Source organism: Dysidea avara, chromosome 13 (genome assembly GCF_963678975.1).
Source record: "Dysidea avara chromosome 13, odDysAvar1.4, whole genome shotgun sequence".
Lineage (NCBI taxonomy): Eukaryota > Metazoa > Porifera > Demospongiae > Dictyoceratida > Dysideidae > Dysidea > Dysidea avara.
In genome coordinates, this window is record NC_089284.1 from 4,131,215 (window position 1) to 4,157,230 (window position 26,016).

At 39.5% G+C, this 26,016-nt stretch overlaps 6 protein-coding genes across 10 annotated transcripts in view; 4 read left to right on the plus strand and 2 right to left on the minus strand.

The window, feature by feature from the left end:
• LOC136242186 (merlin-like) overlaps positions 1–1,059 on the plus strand; it is a 16,164-nt gene extending 15,105 nt beyond the window's left edge. For both annotated transcript variants that reach the window (XM_066033607.1, XM_066033608.1), the window contains exon 16: positions 11–1,059. In XM_066033607.1, the coding sequence (XP_065889679.1) occupies positions 11–61 (51 nt within the window). In that variant the 3' untranslated portion in view covers positions 62–1,059. The remainder of the gene's footprint in view (positions 1–10) is intronic.
• Positions 98–1,078, minus strand: LOC136242195 (protein orai-2-like). Its single transcript, XM_066033619.1, has 2 exons — positions 798–1,078; positions 98–747 (listed from the first exon to the last, which is right to left on the minus strand). Exons 1-2 carry the CDS (start codon positions 927–929, stop codon positions 226–228), a joined length of 654 nt encoding a protein of 217 aa, XP_065889691.1. The 5' UTR covers positions 930–1,078; the 3' UTR covers positions 98–225.
• LOC136242182 (uncharacterized) lies at positions 1,030–9,887 on the plus strand. The gene is made up of 13 exons (XM_066033601.1): positions 1,030–1,302; positions 1,417–1,795; positions 2,298–2,424; positions 2,737–2,919; positions 6,186–6,272; positions 6,654–7,194; positions 7,250–7,463; positions 7,624–7,861; positions 8,045–8,147; positions 8,365–8,507; positions 9,280–9,372; positions 9,551–9,635; positions 9,697–9,887. Exons 1-13 carry the CDS (start codon positions 1,099–1,101, stop codon positions 9,820–9,822), a joined length of 2,523 nt encoding a protein of 840 aa, XP_065889673.1. The 5' UTR covers positions 1,030–1,098; the 3' UTR covers positions 9,823–9,887.
• Positions 9,888–9,990: 103 nt separating this feature from the next.
• Positions 9,991–15,255, plus strand: LOC136242192 (proline-rich protein 11-like). The gene is made up of 5 exons (XM_066033615.1): positions 9,991–10,340; positions 11,621–11,758; positions 12,152–12,370; positions 12,417–12,514; positions 15,050–15,255. The coding sequence occupies exons 1-5, from the start codon at positions 10,062–10,064 to the stop codon at positions 15,168–15,170; spliced, it is 855 nt and encodes a 284-aa protein (XP_065889687.1). The 5' UTR covers positions 9,991–10,061; the 3' UTR covers positions 15,171–15,255.
• Positions 15,256–17,366: 2,111 nt separating this feature from the next.
• LOC136242184 (nucleolar and coiled-body phosphoprotein 1-like) lies at positions 17,367–20,465 on the minus strand. 2 transcript variants are annotated; one of them, XM_066033604.1, is made up of 6 exons: positions 20,234–20,465; positions 20,066–20,177; positions 19,989–20,003; positions 19,903–19,929; positions 19,781–19,846; positions 17,367–19,264 (listed from the first exon to the last, which is right to left on the minus strand). In XM_066033604.1, exons 1-6 carry the CDS (start codon positions 20,295–20,297, stop codon positions 17,503–17,505), a joined length of 2,046 nt encoding a protein of 681 aa, XP_065889676.1. In that variant the 5' UTR covers positions 20,298–20,465; the 3' UTR covers positions 17,367–17,502. The 2 variants fall into 2 exon arrangements, with proteins under 2 accessions (XP_065889676.1, XP_065889675.1); XM_066033603.1 differs by having other exon boundaries at positions 20,066–20,180.
• LOC136242188 (tetratricopeptide repeat protein 23-like) lies at positions 20,441–25,606 on the plus strand. 3 transcript variants are annotated; one of them, XM_066033611.1, is made up of 14 exons: positions 20,441–20,524; positions 20,582–20,617; positions 20,670–20,746; positions 22,000–22,123; positions 22,468–22,738; positions 22,793–22,844; positions 22,897–22,971; positions 23,021–23,186; positions 23,242–23,330; positions 23,385–23,426; positions 24,244–24,312; positions 24,362–24,442; positions 25,145–25,227; positions 25,389–25,606. In XM_066033611.1, the coding sequence occupies exons 1-14, from the start codon at positions 20,500–20,502 to the stop codon at positions 25,453–25,455; spliced, it is 1,257 nt and encodes a 418-aa protein (XP_065889683.1). In that variant the 5' UTR covers positions 20,441–20,499; the 3' UTR covers positions 25,456–25,606. The 3 variants fall into 3 exon arrangements, with proteins under 3 accessions (XP_065889683.1, XP_065889684.1, XP_065889682.1); XM_066033612.1 differs by having other exon boundaries at positions 20,446–20,524; positions 20,579–20,617; positions 23,245–23,330; XM_066033610.1 differs by having other exon boundaries at positions 20,447–20,524; positions 20,579–20,617.
• The last annotated feature ends 410 nt before the right edge of the window (positions 25,607–26,016 follow it).

Consider the following 26,016-nt stretch of genomic DNA (forward strand, 5'->3'; position numbering starts at 1 on the left):
TGCCCCACAGATTAAGTCTGGTTCAACAGAAGCAAGAATCTCATTCTTTGAACAACTCTGAGGTTTCATCACAAGTGTGCGTGTACATAACAGTTTCTATGGCAGCATCAGTCTCTCATCACTTGTATATAGCAATATAAATTTAATAGATACAAGGTAACATTGATACTACTTTTTTATATATAAAATTTTTCATTGCAAATAAATTTTCATTACAGTATTACATTACACTTGAGTGTCAACCTTTTGGGGTCGTAGAGGATCATTGGCATTTAGTTGTTGTAGAATTTCATCAGCTTGGCGGAGTGCCTCGTTGTGCCCGCGGACATTGCGATGGATGTAGGAATAACGGTAGTAACAGATGGTAACTACTGCAGCACCGACAGTTAATCCTAACATCACGGCACCAGCTGCAATACCAGCTCGGTAACGTAACATCGTAGCATCATTCAATGGGTAAAACTTGACAAACGATAATAGTACAAATTCTACCAGGAAAAGGAATATTCCAAGGCCATGTGACAGGAACCAAGAAAGCTTGATACAAAAACTGTTAGCAATGTTCATGGGGCGTCGTGTCAGCTGGACACGAGGAATGGCTGCAAGAGCATCCAACTCTGGTAACATATAGGTGGCCAACACAAGGGACAACATGTGTACAAAGATGAGGACGGAGGTGATGATAGCAAATGGAATAAGCAGCCCGTCACTGTGCTGGTCCTGTAGCTCTACTTCAACCATTGCTACCTAAGGTAGTATAGGTCATTACTACAGGACGTGTAGGTTCGTTTACTTACTATAGCAAATCCTGCCAACAATGTGGACGTTCTCACGGCGGACTTCAACTTTGAGCGATTCAGCATTAGCTGGTGAAGGTCTAGTTCGCCATGAGACAGGTCCACTGACTGTAACGTATCACGTTGTGCCATTAGAAGCTCTGGAGCTTAAGCTTTAGATCCCCTTTCCAACTCCCCTCGAGACTCTCTTCTCCTTGGTTTGCACTCCGAGAGAAAGCTTACACCTCAACCCTTCGCTTAATTAGCATGCGCTAATCCTAAATGGCGCCAGTTGCAATTGGCGCGCAACAAAAAACGCAAAATGAGCGTTTCGAGTAGCAGCGTGAGCGGAAAGGTTTGGGGCGTCGTGGTGGTTCAGGAGAAATCAGAACAGACTGGGGCAGCTAATAAGTACTTGTTCCTACAACTAAATACCCCCAACGCGGACCCGCCTCTCTCCATTCCTTGCTACGACATCACTGCAGTCGTGAACGTTACTGAGTTTTTAGAGACAGCTTTTGTCAAGGTGAGACTTTTCACACGTACGTAATATTATGTTGTTTACAGCTTAGCCTCAGTGGTTATATTATACTGTGATGACAACTTTTGTTTACATATTTGCACTTATTTATTCATGCAGCATGTTGGTCTCAGTTTGTCAGTTACTGGACTGGTTAAGGTGGAATACACTGCTCAGCAGCTAGAGCCTCCACATGGTTCCACCATTAACATCGTCGCCATCTACAGAGCAAGTCTGTGCAGCAAGGATATGGGTGGGACTGGTGAGGGGGCTGGTGTAGCAGTGAATAAGAAGTGGTTGACGTTAAAAGACATACAGAGGCTTGTCAATGATACACCGGACATGTTGTTACAACCGCAGTTTGTGCTACGATGTGTAAGCATCATGGAGGAAGACAGAGGTATGGCTCAGAAAGGAGGTGGGGTTGTTTTGCAGTACATTGAAGAGGAGCTGTCATGGGAAGACAAAATATTACAACAAGCTGAATATGGGACTGCTGGTATGTCCGTACTACTCTTGTACATCTATATACCGTATAGCCTAAATATTTCGAGGGGCAAATATTTCGAGGTTGAACAATGTTGCTAAAATTAAAATTTTTGCGGATTTGCAAACACTCCCGAAATGTATTAGACTATTATGGAGGTCTAAATATTTCGAGGGTAAAATTTTTGCTGATAACACCCAAAACCGCAAAATCAGCAAAAAATTTCCCCATTTTCAAATAGTTTGAAGAGCAATACATCAAGTATACTTACCACATCAATCAGCCATAATTAATGTGCTATTGACATGTCACTTAGTTATGCCATTGCTCTAACACTTGTGGGCTTGATAATCAGGGCACCTGTTCTCAGTCACTTGGTCCCACAGTTTTTATGAATGTGCAAAACATTTTTCTGACTCCTATTATAAATGGGTACCATCAAGAGTTAATAATAGTGGTACCACTATTATTAACTCTCGGTACCATGAAGTGTAATGTAATTCACTTGCTGTAGAGTTGGCCAAGTTGTCGGACCAGTTCAGGAAGTTGTGTGGTGAAGATCGTGTGATGAAAAAAGAGAAGTTTTGTGCTCTACTAGTCCAGCTTGGCTGCTCTACTAGCATGGCTAATAAGTATTACAAGTATGTGTGTGTGTGTGCGTGCATGCGTGCGTGTGTGTAGAGTGACAGTATATTGTTTCTAAATAATGTACACACTTCAATTGTCACAATTGTATATGTGTTTGCTGTGTTGGTGTTGATAGTAGTGACAGTTTGTTGAGTATGCAGAAAATGGCATTGTGGAAACCACCCTTACAAGTTCATGCATATATGTTACATGTTTGCACATACATACACATGCACACACAGATACAGATACTTTGCAAGAAGTATTAAATTCCTGGTGTACACAACACTACTGTATAAAATACAGAACTCACCCATTCTACACAGAGTACTGATACACATCAGTGATGGTGCTAGTCAAGGAGGACTCACCTTACAGCAGTTCCAGTTAGCAATGGCAGCTCTAGACCCCACCAGCAGTCATGCAGGACTATGTGCTCAGTATCGTTGTCAATTGATCTTCAACTACTACTCTGACATGAGTGATTTGATGACCTACACTCAGTTCAGGTACTGCCTTGCAGTGAGCTCCTGCTAGTATATAGTAGGCTTTAGTTGTGCATGGAGAGATTGTATACCTATTGGCTATGACTTGGAGTAAATGATTGTGCATTTGTGTAAAGGTTCAGTGTATTTCTACTGTGAATATGTGTTACCACCATCTGTTTGCCTCACTGCCTGACCACAGTCACAAGGATAGAGGCTAAATGCATGTATAATGAATGTCACTTTTAAAGACCATTAAATACCATTAGGCCATCCTGCAAGTACACTGGAATGATGTGAGCATAGTCAGCATACAGATAATTTTAAACAGGAAAGCTGTGTGTAGCTACATAAGCAAATACAACTGTAATATTGTACTACCTGTCCATACCTATAATATTATGTCTACCACTCAGGCGCAAACTACATATTACGTGATATTAGTATAGTACCTGTCATGTAGGCCATACATATGACAATTAACTTACTGACGTAATGGTAGGGTGCAGTACATGCCTACAGTGCAGGCTGAGCTTTGTATGTTAACAATACTACAACACTCCCTCCTGTTCCCTTTACTACACTACAACCTATTGTCATCATCTCTAACCTCCATGATCCCTACATTTACAGTACTGTGTGAGTAAGCTACTCCTGACTATTATCACCTATTGTCATCACTTTTGTGCAGTAAAATTAGCTACCACAAACTATAATCATCCAATACAATAGAACCTGTTAATTAGGACGCTTGAAAATGAGAACACCTGCATAATCTGGACACTTGGTAATGCTCCCTTAGCATGTAACTGAACTGAAAATTCAGGAAACCTTGATAATCAGGACACTTTTGGTCAGTCCCTAATACGCAGCCTTCACTGTAGAGTGAGAAAAACCTTTTACCAAAAAGGCTGCCAAAATGAAAAAAAAAAAGTTGTGAAAAAGGTTGTTGAAGAAAAGTTGTAACCAAAAGGTTTGAAAAAAGCAATACAAGGGGAAGTCGAACTCACACCCTACCAGGTCAAGCCTAACGTTCTACCACATGGACTAGATGTCACTTGTGGTTACAGCATCTATAAAAGCTGTATATAAAAGCAGAATGGAATAGGTGTTTACTTGCGGTTTGCATGCGGTTTACAGAAAGAATTCAAGCAAATTTTTGTCGCTTCATTTAAAAGCGAGGTAATTCTTAGATGATGAGTGCTTAGTTTGGCACAAAAAGCGCTTTGATACGTGCATTGGCTGGCGAGAAAATTGTTGGACCCCATCGGAATTGTAGACGGACAGACGGCTTTATATATATAGATAAATTAAATGGTCGTCTACATCTTCATGTCAGGAAACCATACAAAGGCAATAATTTTCTGTATTGACTCTTTCCTTGAAGGAGCATAATTTTGAGGCACTTAGCGGACTGTAGTATCCCTGGTAGTATCAGGTAGCAGCTAATATAAAGGGCCACGCCCCCTTCAACAATCAGAGCACCTCATGACACCTGTTGCTGAGGAAACACCCCTCAAATGATCCAGCTCCGTGGAAAACAAGATATTGTACCACGCCCCCAGCTTAACCTACTGCATAGCTGAGTAGTGACATCGAGATACTCTAATACAGCAGTCACAGTAGCAGTGTATTTTATAGCTGTGCTCTAAAGTAGCAATAAATTAATGAAGTAGGATTCCAGGGATGGAAAGTAGTGAAACAAGAGATGATGGTGGCTATGAGGGAAATCCCTACTTGGCATTGTAGCAATGTGGGAAATGTTGTCCACATTCCAAGTAGGGGATTTCCCTCATAGCTACCATCATCTCTTGTTTTACTACTTTTCATCGATGGAACCCTACTTAATTTATTTTATTGCACTGGTATATATAGACCACAAGCCATATTTTCTTAATAGTGTCAGTATTTTTAAAAACTGTTAATTTAAAAAATAAGTAGGGATCTATGTAATAAAAGGTAGTGAAACAAGAGATGAATAATGGTATTGCAGCATAGCTTGGTGGGAACGTCCCTACTTTGGCATTGAACAAAATTTTTAGCTAATGTGCCAAAGTAGAGACTTTCCCACCGAGCTAAGCTGTAATACCATCGTTCATCTCTTGTTTCACTACTTTTTATTGCATAGATTTCTACTTCATTTTTAAATTAACAATTTTTAAACACTAGTTTGTTTAGTTTTTTGTTGTAGCACAGCTAGTTACAGCGAAACTTGTGACTGTTCTATTAGAATATCTGTTGTATTAGTGTGACTGTTCTATTAGAGTATCTCTAGTCAACAAAGAGGTGTGCAGCTAGCTAGACAGGTGAAGTCATCTTGTTTACTGTTAAGCAAATGGTCTCCGCACTATCATCATTAGTCCACCTAGATCTTTATTTGATGGGTGTGGTCAAGAACCTATCCCGAACAGGATCCCAATCACGAAGTTGCAGATATCTAACTAGTATGCCTCTTACAGTAGCGCCGGGACTGAAGCGCTTCTGAAATCCAGCTCTGAAATAATTCTGTGGCATCTAAATATGCTGCTGAAAGAAAGTGTTGATACGGAAGATTAACGCCTCGATATGGTTTTGTTGGATGAAGAAGACAAGCAGCCTGATTGAAGATAAAATAAATGACAAGGCGTAGAAGGCCTACACTCGTTGGAACCCCAAAAGGCACATCCCACTGGTGAGTTTATTATTGTGGCGTAAAATGGTGGCCGTGCGCTGCTTCATTTGGCCTCTAGGTTTGCAACTGTGGTCAGTGAGTGAGTGAGTAAGTCTGATGAAATTTCACGTTTTGGTGATTTAGAAAAAAAATTCTATATCCGGTCACCGGTAAGTGTTTAATGCTGTATTTCATGCTAGATGGACTAATATTATTCCGTAAAGGTGATTTTCGTGGTGTAAGATGTCTCTAGGATGATTTTTGAAGGTGGCATTTTAGGCGGCGTGCGTCATTTTCGGGGGGGGGGGGGGGAGGGAGGAGGGGAGGGAATCCTACTTACACAGTACTACCATACTGTTAGATATTCCCTGTCTTCGTCCTCCTTGTTGTTTTCGTCAACATATTTTACTTTCAGAGCCTGTAACTTCAAAGCAATATAAAACTGCGCTGTGACTGTCATGATGGCTGCAATAAGCTACTCTCTATCCCTGGCAACTTAATAAGTATTATACAATACCTGCACTCAGCTTACCAAAAAAAATTATTTAGAGTTTCACCTGCATGTCTACCTCCTGGCTTTGTGTGTACAAATGCATATACCAGTATAAGTGTGAGCATATCTCTGTATTACTTAATGTAGACTAGTATACTCAGAGATATCCAAACTAAAGGGAGTGCCCTTTGCTACTGATGAGATATTAGAGGATGCAGCTAAACAGCAGTGGAAGTGAGTAACGATGTGTTGTGATGTACGGTGCAGTGATGTGCAATATATCGATTATCGTGATATATTAAATTTTATATCGTAATCGTGATAAAAAATTAATATCGTTATGTCGGATATATGATGGTGTAGCAATTTCATCAGAAAATGATGTTCAGGACAGTATTAATTTCTTTGTAACAGACTTACTTGCAGAGGAAAGTGCATGTTAGGGACTATTTTACATGGTTTATACTCAAATACTAGCACATGACTTCATACAATTTGTATATTGTGATAATTTATTGTATCGTGGTAAAAAAAGAGCAATAATTGTGATAGGCAATATACAAAATTAGCCATATTACACAACACTAGTACAGTGATATCTTTTTTCTCATGTAGCAAGTTGACTGAGGCGAAGGAGGAATTGTCTCTGAAGCAGTTCACTACAGCTGTGGGACAGCTAAAGTTTCGAGGAACATCTCTACTACTGCGTGCAGCAATCTCCCCTGTGGGTAGGCAGAATCAGCTTTCACAGCAACAGCAAAAACAGCAGCAACAACAAAAGCAACAGCAAGATCAACAGCAGCAGCAACAGTCATCAAAAGATAGAGGTGTCTTACCTGAAATTGTTCCTGCCAAGAAGTATAAAGCTGATGATGATGAAAGCGAAGACATGGAATATGAGGCAAACAGCCCACAACAAGAGACAAACAGTTTAGGAGCAGACGGAGCTAAAGAGACTGCTCAGTCTGAACTCGAGGCATATGGCTACAGCATAGCAACACACTTTGTACAAGTGCGCAGCAGTGGACTGTTATCAGATGTCAAATCACTATGGCAACTAGCCAATACAGATGCAGTTAGTAAGAGTGTTAAGACACTACTAGAGCACAGTAAACCTGGATTTCAGCGTTTCTCATCCATACATGCCTTTGATAAGGTTAACAATTCTGTGTGTTACACATGCAGTGATCCTCTTCACCTGTGTTATTTAGAATTCGGTGTCCAATGAGATGTTATCTGGACTGCGTTACTTTGAACGAAGTCTGGCAAACAATGGACGTGGCAAACCAAAGAAAGCCTTCAGCTGGGGTCCTGTTGACATGGCAACAGTAGCAAGCTGTATAATGACATTGTGTCAACAAGTGAAGATGGTGCTAATTAAGGAATCTCGTCTGTTGCATGTACCCTCTCCTGCCTATGTGCTAGGTAGGTAGCCCTGTGACTATTTTAACCTAACCGCTCTATGGATATGATGTTATATTGAAGCAAGGTGTTCTTCACTTTGTGTTTGTATTAAGAGTTGATGATGTTTTTGTCTCAATACTATAGTTATCCTTTAGTTTGATAGTGTTGCTATTGTTTACAGGTGATCTTCACGGCAACTTCCATGATTTAATGTGCTTTGAGAAGATGTTATGGCGGATGGGTCCACTGCTCACTCCATCCTCCTTTGTGTTCCTTGGCGACTACGTGGACCGGGGACCCCATGGAATTGAGGTGATCGCTTACTTATTTGCTCAAAAGTTGCTCTGCCCTAACAAGTTCTTGCTGTTGAGAGGAAACCATGAGATACGCATGGTACAAGAGCAGTTTACATTTAAGAGGTTAGTGTTAGTTATACATAAATGGTGTACTTTGAGTCCCTCTAAAAAGGACCTCCAAAGATAGCCACTTAGTTTTAATCTGTTTAATACACCTGTTTGCACAAATAAGCTACAGTTCCCAACATTTAGTCTCAGGATAATAATGGTTTCTCATCCATTCTTGTTTACTGGTTCTTATTACAGTGAGTGTGAAGAGAAGTTTGGCATGGACTGGGGTCTGGAGGTGTGGGAGGCCATCAACATTTGCTTCGACTGTATGCCACTGGCTGCTGTCGTTGATAACAAGGTTTGAATATTGTAGAGTAGTGGAGGAGGGGAGGGACCAATTGGAGTTTAGAATTTGGCTAAACAGTAAATAATTTGTAATTATATTTCAACTGAACTAGAGTAGCCACCTTGCACATTCAGTACTGCAATTTTTCTGAAGAAGTTGCTCACTTAATTGTTTCATGCATTTATTTTATTTTAGTGCTAATTTCAATACTGGTTGGTGCTTGTTACAGATCCTGTGTCTTCATGGTGGTATCCCCTATCATGGCTATGGAAACGGGTTACTGAAGGATATTGAAGGAATACCTTCTGAGTTGTCAGATCCTGAGATGGACAGCTTGTTGGCTTGGGACCTGATGTGGAATGATCCACTGAGGTGAGGCCATTTGTTATTCTGCAGATCTTTAATACTACGTACTTGTTAATGAAGTTAATGTTTGATTGAGTGATTAATACCATAAAATTAGTAAATTACAGCTAGTGTGTACCAAATGATATACATGTATCAAAGATAACAAAACATTTTTCATCTGAATAATGGGGAAATAAAATATGATATATGGCCAGAGGAGGTTGGACATGATATAAGTGCTTCTGAAATTTATTACTGTTAATTGCATATTTCTAATATGTGACGAGGAGTAAGTGATAGTAGAAATGTTTAGCAACGTTACCTGTGCTTCTTAAGATGAACAGCAAATCCTTATTGCAAGGCAAGTGTGCGAGTTTCTAATTCTCTGTGAGGCCAAGCTAGCAGTGTCTGCTTTTCTTTTTCAATACCCTGGGAGGTTATGATAGTATGCACCTGGCTTTCTTCAACAATTATTGTGCTAAAATACACGTACATTAGGTATCCCTATAGTATTACACATTGATTCCACCTTCAAACGCTTACACACGTGATCCCCTTAGATTTTAAGATTACGTGCCTGGAGTAGTGGGGTTGAATGGGGTAGACCGGCTGAATAGACTAAACTTGAAGTGCACTCTTGAATGGTATTTGTGAAATATGGTGAGCGCTTGGTTAAACCTTCAATGCAAAATGTATGTGCTCACGTGTGCACTCTGCTCTATATATGGCCACCAAAAATTTTTTTTGTGGGCACTGTGTGTAAAACTCATTCCTGTAATGTTCTTTATTGTCACAGAGATGAAGACGTCACAGATGACATCAAGGAGGAGTTACAAAAAGGTAAAGGGTTCATGGATAATGAAATGAGACAAACTGCACACTTGTTCAGGTATGTATAGTGCAAACACTCTTGAGGAAAAAGGGGGAGCAAAAAACTTTGTTCCAAGAAAATTTTTATCTTAAAATATAGCAGCCTACTCTAGAAATACATTTGAAAGTATCAACAAGCCTCCCTTTTTTATTCTCAAAAATTTCTATCCATCTATGTAACCCTAACCCTCCTATAGTTCTCAAGCTCTTGAAAAGTACTTGTCAACAAATGAATTATCACATGTGATACGGGCACATGAGGTGAAACAGTCTGGTTTCCAGGTGAGGTTTACTTGATAGTTGTCTTTTTCTGTCTAATCCATGTGTGTTGTTCATCATGCAGCTACAACAAAGTGGTCGACTGTTAACAGTATTCTCCTCTTCGCACTATTGTGGTGGCTCCAATGAAGCAGCTTGTGTCCTCATTGACTGTCAGAAGATAAGAACTATCAGAATTGACACCAGCTGACACACACACACTCATGTAGCTAGCATGCATGCCACTTGAAGTTATCAATGCTATACTGCAGAAAACTACTTGTAGTATCTGCAGGTTTGAGAATCCACTGCAGAATGACCAAATGTATGCATTACTGATTTACATGCATGTTGCCGGATTGAGCAAAAACAACAAAAAACAAAACAAAATAAAAACTGAGTCACGTGAGAATATAGTAGCGGGAGAATTCAAATTACACAATTGGAAAGATGACAAAGTCAAACAGTTTGCGATCTTTAAAGAAAAGAAGAAGATCGGTTAGTTCTGTAAGGAAGAAGGAGAAAAGGTTTGAGAAACCTTCCGATTTTTCATCATCATGCCAGCCAGAAGAATTATCGTCAGAGTCGAGAGAGGAGGCAACTGAAACTCGAACAGAAGGTAGCCTTGAACGAAAGCTACAGAACGATCAGGAGGGCGAGTGGTTCTCTTGGTGGAATGGGTCGACTTTGAATGATTGTTACTCTTGGTGTCAGTCCAGCGTAAAAGAAGTGAGTTGCATAATTAGATGAGCCAGATGTTGATTTGATTTTTTTGATTATTACCACTAATCCTTCTCTTATTAATAACCCAATTCAGAGCTCAGTACATTAGTAAAGGGATTTCATTAGACCCTCCTATACAGTTTGGATCCCTACATTCGCCAGATGTTGCAGCAGATTATCTTTTCATCAAAGTTTTTTAAAACAACTTCCCGGTGGAACTCCCTTCCACATGATCTTTTTCAAAACTTGTCTTCTTTCTGTAACAATTTAAATGATCGTTTAATGTATGGTGTGTAATTGTGTAGTTATGTTGTGCTTTTGTGTATTTTATATTTTTTTTGTACTTGTATATATATATATTCTGGAATGGAAGAGCAGCCTTGGCCGAATTCCAGAGTTTAAACAAATCAATTAAATCTCAGCTCAACGTGTATCATATCTCTACATATATGATAGTAAAGGTACTGTACATTTTACAAGTTCAAAAAAGAGTAATAACAGATTGCATTTTGTGGCTTCCCATATGAAATGCATGGTTTGGTCATAAAAATGTTGTGTCAGACATTGCAGGTCAGGCAGTACTAAAAATGAGCAAGAACTGTAAAGTTTTTTTGTTTTTTTTTGAGGGCTCAATTTGTACATGCTATAGACTCCCTTATTTGATTGATTGATTTTTAGTTTAACCTCATGGTAGTGTAGTTTGGGGGGGGGAGCACTAAACAAAAGCATAAAGAACAAGATATCTTATCTATGTTAAGACGAAACTAGTAGACCCACGTAGCATTACAGACAAGCACTATTTCCCCTATATATACTATGTCTTGTTTTACATGTCTTATCTCACCGTCTGCAATTAATGCTACCAATAACACCTATCAGAAAAGCTAATCCCCCCCCCCCACTACTGATTGGAATAACAAATGATATAATTAAATGTACTACCCTGGAGATGAGTTCTACCATCTGAAAATTTTGTGACCATGTATGGCTGGATCTAATATTCATTTTTGAGAGTTTTACCTATCATGTAATTTTTGAATTGTACATGTGTTTGTGATTGCCTGGGGTTGTGCCCCCTGAGCCACAGAGGTCCTTGTGGCCCAACACTTCCCAGTGGTCCAGGAGCTCCATCTTTCCTGGAGGTCCCTGATGTCCTGGGGGCCACACACATTATACATGCAGCTTGGCTGTTTTGGTACAGATTGTATATTGTCCCAACATTGCTTCAAAATATCGGAATACAAGCATGAATACTGTCACTCGACTATTGTCATTTTAATAAATAGGGAGTGGAAGCATTCAAGGATACAGTATTCCCGACTCGTGTGCTCAGGAGGGAGTTGACAGTTGTGACAAAACAACTGAAGCAGATGGAACAAGAAATGGAGAGGATGCGTGGTGGTGTACATTACACTGATTCATTTGTGAGTGATAACTACAATGTTTTTTTTAACATACAGCCTAGTGATTAAACCTCTGTAGCTGGGGAAACTTATTCACCGTTTTGTTCTTTGTGATGTTAGCATTCTGAAAATCTAACTGTTAAGCCTCTGTGACCTACATACTGTATACAAGTTATCAATTGATGAACATCAATAGCCACTTTAGTGACTTGTGCACCCTTTAAAAGGTTTATGCGGTGCTCAATATAAGGATTTTCACACATGACCTGTCAAAATGACAGAGAAATAATACCTGGAACATGCATCTTAATTGGTTAGTCATAAAGAAAACTGGTAGGGTATAGTTTGACAGGTCATCATTTTAATTTGGGCAGTCATTAATGTAATTTTGAGCTCTATACTATTCCTTAACAGGCAGACAGTGGATTACATGTGCCAGTTGCAGCTCCTCCACCTCCCGTAGCCCCTCCCCCTCCCCCAATAGCCCCACCTCCTGCTCCAGTAGTGTTCACCAATCGGTCAGCAGCCAACTCTAAACAGGCCAATAAACAAGCCACAGCTGAGTCAAAGCGACCGATGGTAACTCTGCAAGACATCCAAAATGTTCGTCTCAGAACTGTCACCACCACTGAGGTACACCATGCAAGTTTGTTGACACATAGTTATGTTGCTTGCACAGAGAAAAGCAGAGAGGGTGAAATCACCTGAGGGTTTAGTACGAGCTGGATTGAAGCGCCGTTGCTATCAGCAACAAGAAAACCATTTCCACTGTTCACCGTAAGTCATTTATTCCCAATTGTAGTATACCCAGATGGGTAAAGTGTGCAGTGTATGTCTTTGAGGCAAGCTAAGGACAGGTCACACATGCTAATGCCTCAAACTTACCAAAATATTTACCTTTAAAACTAGTGGTGTGTTATAATATGCGAAACTGTGAGTACAATACATGCCTATGCTTTAGTTTTTTCCTCGTGATCTGTGCTCATGCCAAACCTACCAAAATCACGTAGCCTACTAGTAACTCTCTTAAGTTGCTCCCAAGTTTACTTATGACAGTGCTGCTGCCTAATGTACAAGTGAAATTGGGGATATCAATAAGAAGTAGAAATGGATGGAAATAGGAGTATTTGGACACTAATGGTCATGTTATTACATGTATAGTGGATTATGCTCGCAGTGACTGCTCTATTAGAATTTTTGCAACTAAATTGTTTGACCTACCCAAGCGTATGCATTCTACCTTATAAAATTCTTTGTTGATAGTACAACTAGCTGCTATACATCGCCGTCATGGATCCAAATTACTTTTATATCAGTGGTGCTGTAAAGTTTGGTGACTGCATGAACTGTAAAATATATTTGTACTTTAGAGTAGCAGCTTTAAGATCGAAGATGAAAAATTCAGTTAAGAAGGATTTCACCAAAACAGCTATACAGTCAACAAGTAGCATTTTACATCCTTACCACTTTGACAAGTACCTAACTGTTGTAAGCAAAGAGTCCTGCATGAAAAGTCAGTCAGTTGAATTACTCTTGATACAAGTAATAGATAAGTTATGGACTCTTGCAAATGGAAGCAATTTAGCCAGTAAGATGATACGACAACTACACTAATAATAGGACAGTGTAATGATTCAGTGACTACTCTATTATAGAGTATGGGCGTGCATACTTATTAGCACCAGTTTTTGGAGATCTCAGAATTTCAGAAAGTTCTATATCTCGATGTTATACTGGTACTACAACTGATATAATTATTATGATCCACCTCTAATGTGATCATAACTTTTATCCAGATCATGTGGACATGGCAACTTTAGATGGTTACAAAGCCACATAGATATAGTGCAGAGCGTTTTCATAACATATATGGCTCTGATAACTACATATAGATGTCTAAGTCATTTGAGGTGTTGGTACTCGTAGTGGCAGGGAATTTGCTTAGTTAGACACAAGCCTACCTTAGTACCAGATCCCAGTTTGTTTCTATTAATAACTGTTATTCTGATCTTTTATCTGTTGAATCTGGGGTACCCCAGGGCAGTATTCTCGGTCCACTTCTCTTTATCATGTTTATGAATGATCTACCTAATTCTATTATACTGACAGTGAGGCTTTACTCTTTGCAGATGACACCAAATGTTTCAGGCACATTAAGACACCTCCTGGCGAACAACTGTTACAACGTGACATTGACAACGTCTTTAGCTGGAGTACATCCTCTAATTTACATTTTAACTCATCTAAAAGCTGCCATTTATCTTTTAACTGGAAGTCTCCTACATCATATACTATTAGTGGTAACATAACCATTACTAAACAATCACATAAAGATCTCGGAGTTACATTAAGTGATAATCTTGAATGGAAAACTCATCATGACATTATTTTAAGTAAAGCTTATAAGACATTGGGTCTTGTACGAAGAACCTTCAGTTCATCTATACCACCACTGACTAAAGTTAAGCTATACGTATCTCTAATCAGGTCTCAGCTCATGTACTGCTCCCCTATCTGGCATCCATATTTAGTGAAAGACATCAGTAACCTAGAACATCTTCAGAGACGAGCCACAAAGTATATTTTGAACGATTACATTTCCGACTATAAAACTAGACTTCTCAAACTAGAGCTTCTCCCATTAATGTACACCTTTGAACTTTCAGACATCATGTTTTTCATCAAATCTATCAAAAATCCAACCAGTAGTTTCAATATTCACCATTTCATTTCCTTCTCTACCAGTGCCAGATCAGGAGGCTTCAAATTACATCACAATCCCTCCACCACTAACAAGCAACGACACTTTTACTTTGTAAGGATCTGTCACTTATGGAATGCGCTTCCATTAATTGACATTAATCTGTCTATTGACACTATCAGGAACAGAGTCAAGTCCCACTTCTGGAATCATTTCATTCATAATTTTGACCCCCTCAACCCCCATACACTGCACTACCACTGTCCCTGTAGTCGGTGTGTTACTGATCATTTCTCGATTAACTACACACTGTTTTAGACAATTTATCATGTGTTCTTTTATTATTATTTTATAATTACTACTTTTGGCTGTAGGAACAAGCCTACAGACCTTTAGTACACCATGTGTATTGTCAATTCTTGTATCTGTGTGTGTACCTAAGCTCATGCTTGTATGTGTGTACTATAAAGCATTAATAAATAAATAAATAAACATACAATGAAACTGGCTACTCTAATAGAGCGGTCCTAGTAATTTTTGTCACTGATCTTTTAAGGGTATCCATTTTCCGTTTCCTAATCTACGAATTGTGTTATATTATTCATTTGTAGGAAACTCTTGGTGAACACAAGGAAGAAACTCAAAACCACAGGAATAAATAGAACTCCAGGGGGAACCCCTGTTATCACTACATCACATGATCCAGCATTAAAGCAAACTAACAACAAATAAAATTATTAAACATTCATTGCATTAATTATTGACACACATTTTCATTGTATTGTACTAAAGTCACAAGCTGGACTCCTTCATGTGGTACATAGTGAATGTACAGCAGCAGCCAGAAGCAGAATCATCTTAGAACAGTTAAGGATCATCCATTATTTTCAGCGAGTACTGAGAGTATGCTAGGTAAATTCAACTGTACACTTTTTAAAAGTGTTCGTTACATAAAAATAATTTACAATAAATAAATTTTTTGTACTAGTATTTGGTTAGAATGTTAAAGATGGTGAACACTGAGCTGACAATGTAGTCAAGTAGTGTACACAAGGCCTACATTCTGACAAGTCAAGTCAGAGGATTATAGCAGGCAGATGTATTGAAGAAAATCATAAAAAATACTGATCACATTTTAATAGTAGGTTTCTGGGTAGGAGAGAGGGGGTAAGCAAAAACAGTACTTTCTGTGAAAATTATGGAAGATCCCTTAGCCTTCTATTAATCAGCAAAATGGTGTCCTACTCCTAATATGGTAACATTAATATCAGTACACAATTAAAGTAAGATAGCCCTACAATAACTACTGGCATTATTTTTAATTATCATATATTGCCATTTTTGAAGCTGCAACCCTCAGAATGTAATGTTGTTCCCAGATTGCTTTTCCATTGGGAATACAAATGGGAAAAAGTGGCCTGGGCATGAGACTAAAGCCTGTAACGCCCCCCCCCCCCCCCCACTTTTTTCAGTGTAGACCTGATTGGGGTGCAATGAAAATCTAACTTGGAGGGGAGCATACTGTTGCAACTTTTAATTTGTCACTCGTGTTTCATCTCAAGATCCAAAGTCTAAATAAACCATTAATGCAGCATGAAAATATGAACAATGTAAAAATCATCTCTATACATTCAATTTTATTACATTAATATTGTGACACACGTTTAATTACTGAGTTCACAAGCTAGACTCCTCCATGTGGGGTATATAAACTGTTCTACTTTCTATATTTTGAGGTTGCTCATCTTGTTCATAAAAAGTCTCTGGTAGGTCTGCTGTGGAAGTTGGTGTGATGCCTTTCAACTGTGGTGGACTACAGTGACAAAAATTACATGACCAACCTCCCATGTTAAAAGTACCTTACCTGTCACCAGACGTTTGACTGCTCTGACTGTTCAACAAAGGTTTCTGTGAATCTCTACGAGGCTTTTCTTTACCACCAAACAATCCAAATAATTTCTTCTTCCTTGTAGTAGGAGATGGTCTAGTGTCACTGCTGGGAGAACCATTGGCCAATGTGTTTGTTGTTGTCATGCCAACCCCAGTCACTGCTCCATTAGTTACACTGCTCACTTGATCTGTTGTGTTTGTTTCCAAGGTAACAGTGACAGTAACATCATCCTCTCTAGTGGAGTGTGGTTTATTTGTTACAGGTGGCTGCTCGTGTGGCGACAATTCAGAACTGTTATTCACCGTATCAGAATGTAGCCCGCCATTAACTACAGGTGCTTTATCTTCTTCAGTGCATTTTGTTGTTGACAAGTCCTCTTTCTTTTCATCAGTATCTACATGATTGCTAACATTACTGGCTACGTCGCTAGGTGATGTCGGCCGCTCTTTATTGGTTAGCTGGTAGTAGTCAGGTGGGGAATTGTCTGGATCATGTGATGTGGCTGGCTGAGTTGGTGAGATGGTCACTTCTTCTCTGATTGCTGTGTATCTCACAAGTGCTGGGTTCTCTAAAGAGCTGCAAAACAAGCAGTAAGTAACCAGATGCCCTTTTTTGTTTGTCAAATAAAATAAAAAACACACACAAACTTGAGTTGGGGAAAACAAGCCACTGAAAAGCCAGTAAGTTGGGTGACAAAACAAACTAACTATAATTTATTATCTAAGGTGATTAACATCACCTGTCAGTGCAGTCTACACCGTACAGGAGATTTGTGACAAGACAAAATAACAATTTTAGGTGTTGGATGATAAAGTAAATTTTGTTATGTCTATAAACAATGAAGTCACTATTACTAAACACAGAAGTGTTGTGCTCCCCACAACACATCATTCCATACCTGCCAGAAAAAGACAACTGGGAAGTAATCAGTGGGTCACTGGAGGTCTGGTGGTCATAAGTATGATTAGTAAACCTGTAATAATATAATACATACAAACAGTTCAAAAGTACTGATTTACTCCCATGCATGTTCAACATTGTATCATAATACTGTTAAGATTATGCACTATGTAAAACACAAGTGCAGTTTTACATAAAAAGATACAATAGTACATTACAAAGCATAAAAATCTTTAAATAATATAAGCAGGGTTATAAGTGACTGGGTTGACGTTATATACTAGTAAGGAAGTCATCAAAATCCTTGAAAGTGTCATCCAGATCCTGAGCTTCCTGTTTCCGTTTGTCCTTGTAGCTAACAGTGATACCTGTGTTCCTAGTTATGCTGGAAGTTTTGGAAACTGTTTCATCCACAGTGACAGCCGATTTGGGTCTTTGCTTCTCAGCAGGTTTGCTCAAACCAAGTGATGCTGGCTGCGAAGGTGTCTCAGTTGCAATGGATGATCTTTTGTGAGCTTCATTCATAGCCTTGGTCATCGATTGTTGCTGTGATGATGTGGTAGGTGGCTGATATGATTGTGCCTGTTGCTGGGGCGTAACACGAGCTGGTGCAGCAGCATTCTTAGGTTTGGCTCTTGGGCTGGACTTGTTTCTCAACTGCTGCAGTGGACTGGCTTGATGTTGTGAAGTGGGACGTGACTGGGTTAACTGTGTCTGTGATTTTCCCTGTTGGGAAATTGTCTGATTAACTGGTTTGTTCTGAAGAGCAGAATCAACACTGGCACCTTTGCGTTGTGTCCTAGGACTACTTCTGTCTTTTAATGGTTGCAGTGGGTTGCCTTGAGGTTGTGAGGAAATGTTAGGATGCAATCGCATGTTTCTCAAATTGGGAGAGGTTCTACCAGAGCCTTGTTGGTTGGTTGCCATAGCAGAAAGGTGAGAATCGGATGGTTTTAATTTAGGACTGGCCTGAAAGAGTGAAGCATCAATTTTGGGTTTATTTCCTGTGGGTGGCTTAGTACTGGCCTGCTGAGGTTGACCGAAGCGTTTAACTTGACTCTGCTGCTGGTTGACATTAGCATGTGAGGATAGCTTAGATGTGGTTTGATCAGAAGGTTGCTTTGACTTGTCTTGGTTGGAAGGTATAGATTTTGCTTGATGAGCACCGTTGACTTTAGGAGATGAGGTAAATTTACCCTTAGCTGCTACAGTTTTGGGCTTCGGTTGTGACTTCTTGGGACGACCACGAAGCTTGACATCAGAATTTAAAAGATCACGATCATCTGAAGTTGTGCTCATGATACTATCTCTGTTCTCTAGCTTGCTGTGACCCTTTTGCGGAAGCTCTCCATTCAGCATATCATCAGAGACATTATCGGTATCACTGGTGGGTGGTACATTTGGTGGTTCAGAGTCCAGTTTAGTTTGTGATTTGCTCACAAATATTGACATGTCTGGACCACTATCTTGTTGCGGAGCTGTGCTGGCAGAATCCACCTCTGGTGTCACCCATTGATCTGTAGACTTATCTGATTTCTCTCCAGTGTCATAGTCAGGCTTCTTTACTCTGCTGCTCTTTTTTATGGGTACAGCATAAATCGGTGGCTCATTATCAGCAGCTTCAGCAATAGCAGCAGGCTTGTCCTTGTTTGTAGTGTTACTAGTAACTGGCTTGCCGTTCTTGTCTGCACTGCTATATAATACATCATCTGCTGTACTGTAAAGTGCATTCTCTGCTGCCTCATCCTTGTAACGATTAGTCTCACTACCAGGCATAAAAGAAATAGTAGTACTAGGCTCATCTTCATCTGGTAACAGTACGGCTACATCACTGTAGAGTGCATTCTCCACCGTCTGTTCACTGTGCTTTGGATTCATCATGCTAACTGGAATAGACTCAGATTGTTTTCGATACTGCTGGTAGGCTGGGTTGGGTTCATTGACTTTCTCATAGTATGCTGAGGTGTGACTAAGGGAATCGTAGTTAGGAACTACATCCTCAGCCTCCTCAGCATTTTCCACAATTGGGACAAGACTATACAACACAGAAACATTGTGTGAGTGTGTGCTAGACTAACTTACGTTGAAGGATAAGTGACGCTCTCTTCAGGCAGAGCCCCAAGGCTTAAAAAGGGGAAAAAAGAGAGAAAAACTAGTAAAGATCAGACCAGCAGATATGACATGGGTTAAAATAGCATAAACAACCAATTCACTGATCCTTCAACATTTTACCATACAATATTAGAATAGCAGCACAGTACATTGTTCACTGGATAAACTGAATAGGTAAACAACTACAGTTGTAAAGGGCATTACATTTTTTCATATTAAATAAACCAGCTAATCAACCACTAACTTCACATAACAAACTTATAGGATGTGAGGTTATAAAAATTATTAGTTGTCAAAGCCAATCAACAAGGGGTCTCCCACTTGCAAGACATCATGATCACATCACATGTCATAACCATATAAGGCCAACTAATATCAGCTACATTAAATAATGTATGCATCAGTTATATGGGAAATGCTGAAGAACTGTTCAACTCACCTTGAATCTTGTCTCTTTGTAAAGCCAACTATGCCACGATCAGTGTTATACCGCACAATGCCACTTCTAGTGGTACCATATAGCAGTAAACTAGTGTTGTGTAGCATAAAAATATAACTTACTTAACAGCTGGTACATCAGGCTGATCCCTATTAGCACAAACGTAAACATCACACTTAAGTAACTCACGTAAGCTATATACACGTACCTGCCATTTCTTTGTCTACAGAGAAAAAACAGGCAGTATTGTAAATGGCACGGACACGTACTGAACAGCTTACGTACCTTAACTTTCGACGTAGTCTGATTATCATTATCAGAAAGATGATGCCAATTATGGCGAAAATGACAATCAGCGCGCCAAACACTGCAGCTGCAATGTTTTCGTCGATGTCCTCTACTACCGTGGATCAGAGGTAATACAATACGGCACGACCACAGCAATTACGTTACCTGCTAAGACTCCATGTATGCTAGCCACCAACAGCAGCAGAGCCAAATAAGATGGCGGAGACATCGCGCTATTGCGCTTCGAAACAAGTCACAACGACTTTTCTACAGAGAATACTACTCCTGTCTCTTTGCTTTATGACAACCAAACGACAAGGTAAACACCGCAACTGCTTTACTGGACCGCACCCACCCTCTTCTTCCGTTGCTATTTTGCGCATGCGTCAAAATTTTATTCTATATATGTCACACCAAAACAAAATGTTTGAATGGCCAGTCAACGAGCACTATCCAGTGAGTATGGAATCACATATTATCTGTATTGCAAACATCATGATCTCTCTTAACTAGTATTCTTCGCTAGACCCAGGGATGATAAGATAACAGGTGAGAAATGTATGGAGTGGTACTGTTATCATGGTTACCCCGGCATATATAGTGGACACCTCAGCTACTCCAGAAGTGTTGCTGGAGCACAACATCAAGTTGGCCGATAAACTGTCTGCCCAGAAGAAGGTGAAATGCATTACACATTGTGTCATCAAGCAATCAGGGCTTTTATGAAGTAAATCAAACACTCAAGGTGTCTGTAGAGTGATAATGACTGATCAGACACCTTTACGATTAACTTTTAGGAAGGCTTTTATGGTTGCCAATCAGGTTTTTTATAGGTGAAATAAACACTCAAGGTAAAATTTTGGTGGCCAAAGGTCTTCATGCTGGTCACAAGTGTATCATCTTGTGTTGTGAGGGTGACTACCCCTTGTACTGTCAACTTTGTTTGTATGTATTATAATGCAAGACCCACATTATGACAGCCAGATCACCAGAATGTGCCACGACATTAGATTGGTATAGCATCTAGGGGGCGCAGGACTGGCCCAGATATACATTACACAATGCATTTAAGTGATGCTTGAAAGTATTTCATGTTACTGTACACTGTACAAAGTATTGATATTGATGAATTGTTTCAAAAGTTTAGGTAGAGGAGTTATACTAACCCAGGCCTAAATTTAACACTTTCATCATATTGCATCGAAGTATGCATTATTGCTATGTCTTGTAGGCTTTGTTAATATACCACCTATTTAGCAGATTTGTAATAAATAGAATTTTTAATGCTGAAATTGAAACCTACAGTAATAGCCTATACTTGGAACACAAACAATAAGATCAGAATGATTGCATCACAGTCATATGCTAGACATGCTTTCCTGTTAAAAAATTCTTTAAAGATGGTTTCATGATGGCTATAGCCCACAAACATCAGGGGGTAGGACAAGCCCTTAATCTAATGGAATTATGTAAGGTCCTTAGTACCATATACTTTTAAAGAAACGGATTCTCAATATATCCAACATGGACGATTGTTTGCAGTTGTTTGATATATGTGGGGACTGTCAGTGGCAAATTGCATGGTGACCGCCACATATCGTCATTTCAGAATACTGATTGGGTTTTTTTTCCATGAAAATCACAGAATTCAAATGCGTATGAACCTCGTTAAACCTCTTGTACAGTATATTGAACATCACATAACCTGCTATACAGTACGGTCCATGAAAGCGACACCTCACTTAGCAGCCACCTCTTTACACCTTTAGTAAGGTTCCAAATGTGTAGCTATGGTGTACTTCACAACTTCATTTAATAAGGCACCACATTTTGGTCCCAAAATGTGGCCCTTGAAGTTTGGTTTCACTGCATGAGCAATGAAGCACAACTGACACACCTGATAGTGTGTTATATTTCACTATCCTTTATAGTACTCGTCAGTGATTAAGATTCGAGTAAAGTGTGTGGCATTATCCAGAATAGTATACGGAGATGATGACTGGCATTACTCCAAGTCAATTTTGCTGCTAGCCAAAGCCTACCATGAGCATGGAGGTATGAGTCTTAACACATGACACAGACACATACTAAGGCAGGTACACAGAGTGAGACTTTAAGTCAATAACATACAAGAGGTATGAACAACAGCTTGTGTACATTTATCCAATTAACTGTAGGGAAAATATTTTAAGTACTGTACTTAAATTTTGTAGCCATAATTCGTATAAGTACAGTTGACAAATTTCAATTTGACAAATATAGCATAAATTGCACAAATTGTGTGATAACACAATCATTAGCAGTACAGAATCAGTTATATGCATGTCAGGTCAATACACACAGTCACCATGTGTAATTTGGTAAATCACTTATCATTTTGTGTGCTACTTTTTCTTCAGGCAGGCATGCTCAGGTCATTTCTCATGCTAGTACATGTCGAGACATGTTAATGCGGCTGCAGAAAGGATCAAATGATTTACCAGTGGAAGTCATCAAAACACTGTGTTATTCCCACTACCTGATTGGCCAGTCTCACTTGGGGGAGGGGCTCAATGCTGATGCTGAGAAAGCCTTCCTATTGGCTACAAATGTGATGCAGCACTGCTGCAAGTTGGTGGGTGGACCTGCAGACGTACAACTACAAATTAAAATAGCAAATGATCTTGGAAAGTAAGCACAGCTATCCAGTGACATTACACACTTTCAACACGTATTATATTCAAGGTCCTATATGCTGCAGAAGAAAGTAGAAAAGGCTAAACAGACTCTGCAAGAGGTATATTGTATAATCCAATTTTTAAATGGACAATGGCATACAATTGCCTTAGAATTTGGAATTTGTGGAGGAGACTTTTGGAGCTGATAACACTGAAGCCATACCAATACTTCATTCGTTGGCTATGGTGCGGTATGATTAGAGTTTTGTGTATTGTAATGATACTCATCTCTTAGGTGGCACAGTTGAACTCAGAATATTCAAAGGCTGTAAAATTACTCAAAACAGCCCACAGCGTTACTGTACATCACTATGGCAGCAAATCAATAAACATGGCCGCCAGTAGTCAGCTGTTAGCCGGTGGCTACCTGTTACTATGGAAACATGGTGATACAGAACTAGGCAAGTTATGCACCATTCTGCTAGTTGCTAGGTAACCAGACAATTCAACTATTAGTAGGGGACACTAGACAATTAATGGAGGAATCTTTACAAGTATATCAACAGCTGAGTGGCCCCAAGGACGTCAACACTCTCAAATGTCATGTGAGCCAGATAGTTTACTCTATGGGATATTTACTATCTTGGGTACCATTACAGAAGGAGTACTGTAGACTACTGGTATTGTTGGAGGAACATCATGTAAGTGTGTCATCACCTCCCCCACCCCACCCCACCCCAACCCAACAATCCCAACAGAGGAAGGTGGTCATGGAATACCATTTAGAAAAGTTTTATTTAAGAAATTTTAACAGATTTATATGTCATATGCCTCCTAGCCTTTGCAAACCAAGTAACCAAGGTGCTTTCCAGCTTAACCACACTTCTTTTGTAAACACCACCAAAAAGGGTTTACAACATTGGTCATCCACTGGTACAATGCCATCCACCTGCACAATCACTCATGGCAGTAGGGTTAAAACATTACAATGTTATAGTGAGTATGTATACAACATAGTTAATAGTTAAGGGGACATACAACTATATCCGTTCAACCTCCTCTGATCTCACAAGTGCGTGGATGTGCTGAATGTATGCCCAGTAGTGATGCTGTACTGTGTAGTAGTTTTGTGGTTTTCAGTACAGGATTTGGATGTGCTTGTAAAGTAGAGTAGCTAGAAGGAAGGAGCTGTGATAGTAGTACCTCAAATACTTTTGAACTATTAATTTAGAGTTCAGAGGAGGCTATTACCAACTCTTATATCATCTGTAGTATCCTTTCTGTATTAATTTGAAATGTGACCAACCTTTGTTTGAGATCATTGGATGTCCTTACTTTCACCAATATCCAAACTCCTCTTCACTGGTGGAGGTGGCCTTTCGCTAATTGGAGCCATTTGGCCACCTGATCCATTATTTTAATGTTATTAAGAGAGACATGTAGCCAAGCACCTTTTGAATGCCTATTGTGTTTCACATGATTAACAGTTTTTGTACATGTTTGTGTGTGTGTTTACAGGAAGCTGTGAGTCAGTTGGAGCAACTGATCTCACTAGAGATGGAGACATATGGAGATTACAGCCTGGAGGTGTGCAGTATTACAGTAGCGAGTATGTTGTGAGCTATATTTGTTACAGGTTGGAAAGTCTTACCAGTTACTTGGCACCATTAAGCTGTCAATGGGAGACATTGCTCAGGCTAACAGAAGCTTCTCTCAGGTACCACAACTCTTTGTGAGAACTGTATACAGTACGAAGCCTGCAGTAATATTATGTACAAAACCATTTTGATGCAGTAATTCATTACCTATCTATGCAACAGTGGGCTGGCTATCTAAAAAGCCACTTACATCAATCACAACACATGTATTTTAGAGAATTCAAAACACAGTTAGTTGTGACAAAGGCACTCTGATTGATGTTATTTGTGTCATTTTACAACCATGTGGGTGTGTAGAAAGCAGTTGAGTGATTCTTGTTCATTGTAATAACATGTTAATGTATGATCTGCTAAATAAACAGGTATTACAATGAGATCAATAGAATGGTTGTTACTATTATGCTTTTCTGAATTGCATTGTGGACTCCATATAAACTCCCTTTGTGTATTTAATATTTTTGACCAAAAGATTTGGCTTTCCCTTGTGCTATAATATGTCAGCTACACTGTGTGCTGTTTTCATAGTAACACTGCTATACTTTTAGGTATAAAACTCATTTGATAATACCAAAGAATTTATTTCTAAATCCATTTGCACTATTCCATGAAAAAAGCCTTAATTAGCTCACAAATTTTCAATTTTTGCAAGCTTACAAATGTTTTTGAGCTCAAGCTCACATATTTAACTGTAGAGTAGCAAACTTATTTCAAAGTTTTACACTACAGGTTGTAGCTTTAACTAAATCATATTCTGTTGACAGTGCCAACAGATCTACCAGACAGTACTGGGAAGTAGACACAGGGAGACGCAAGCTGTAATGGCAACCCTAGAAACCCTCCAACTGTGAGTCAAGTCTTGCATATGGAATTTTGTTATCAATAAACTTTAAACCCGGTTAATGTGACACTTTATTCATGCACATTTTTAATCAGCAAACAGTTATTGAAATAGGATATGCCTGTCATTGTTATACTATTCATGGAAGGATTGTTTTTATTCCACAGGCATGATAAGGCCACCGGGAAGGTTGGATCACAGTCAGAGAAGCCAAGATTCAGAACAGTGGTGTAATTAATCATTTAACAGCTGTACTTAACTGTTGCCTGGAGAAACCCTATATAGTCAACTTGCATATTGAGTTGTAAAAAAAATTAACTTGATAAACTTTTTATTGTGTACATTTTCAGTAATCATCATAACGATGTTCCCATTTCTTCTTTCAGTTTTGCTTGTTCTTTCAGTTGTATTTTCTCCTTGCACATTTTCTGGAACGACTTTATAATGGCCTGTGATTTGTTGGGAGACTCCGTGCGCAGTACTACGCACAGAGGCTGCTTCATGTCCCCAACCTTTTCCGCTACCAGACATACATTGGCAGGATAGGTTTTATCACTTCCACAGTACCGGACCTGCTTGAGGGTAAAATGGTGTAGAAGTTGCTCTCCTCGAATCGGGAATTCTCTCTTCGAGACAGCCACGCCTTGCAAAGAAATGATGACCGTGACGGGAGTGTATCCGGGCAAGACCTCGCTTTGTTTTGGCTTTACCAAGTGTCGTTCTGAGAGACCTCTGTACACAATCGCTGCGGAGTTGATCGTGGCTTCCTTGATGCTTTCGCTGCCCAGCAAATCC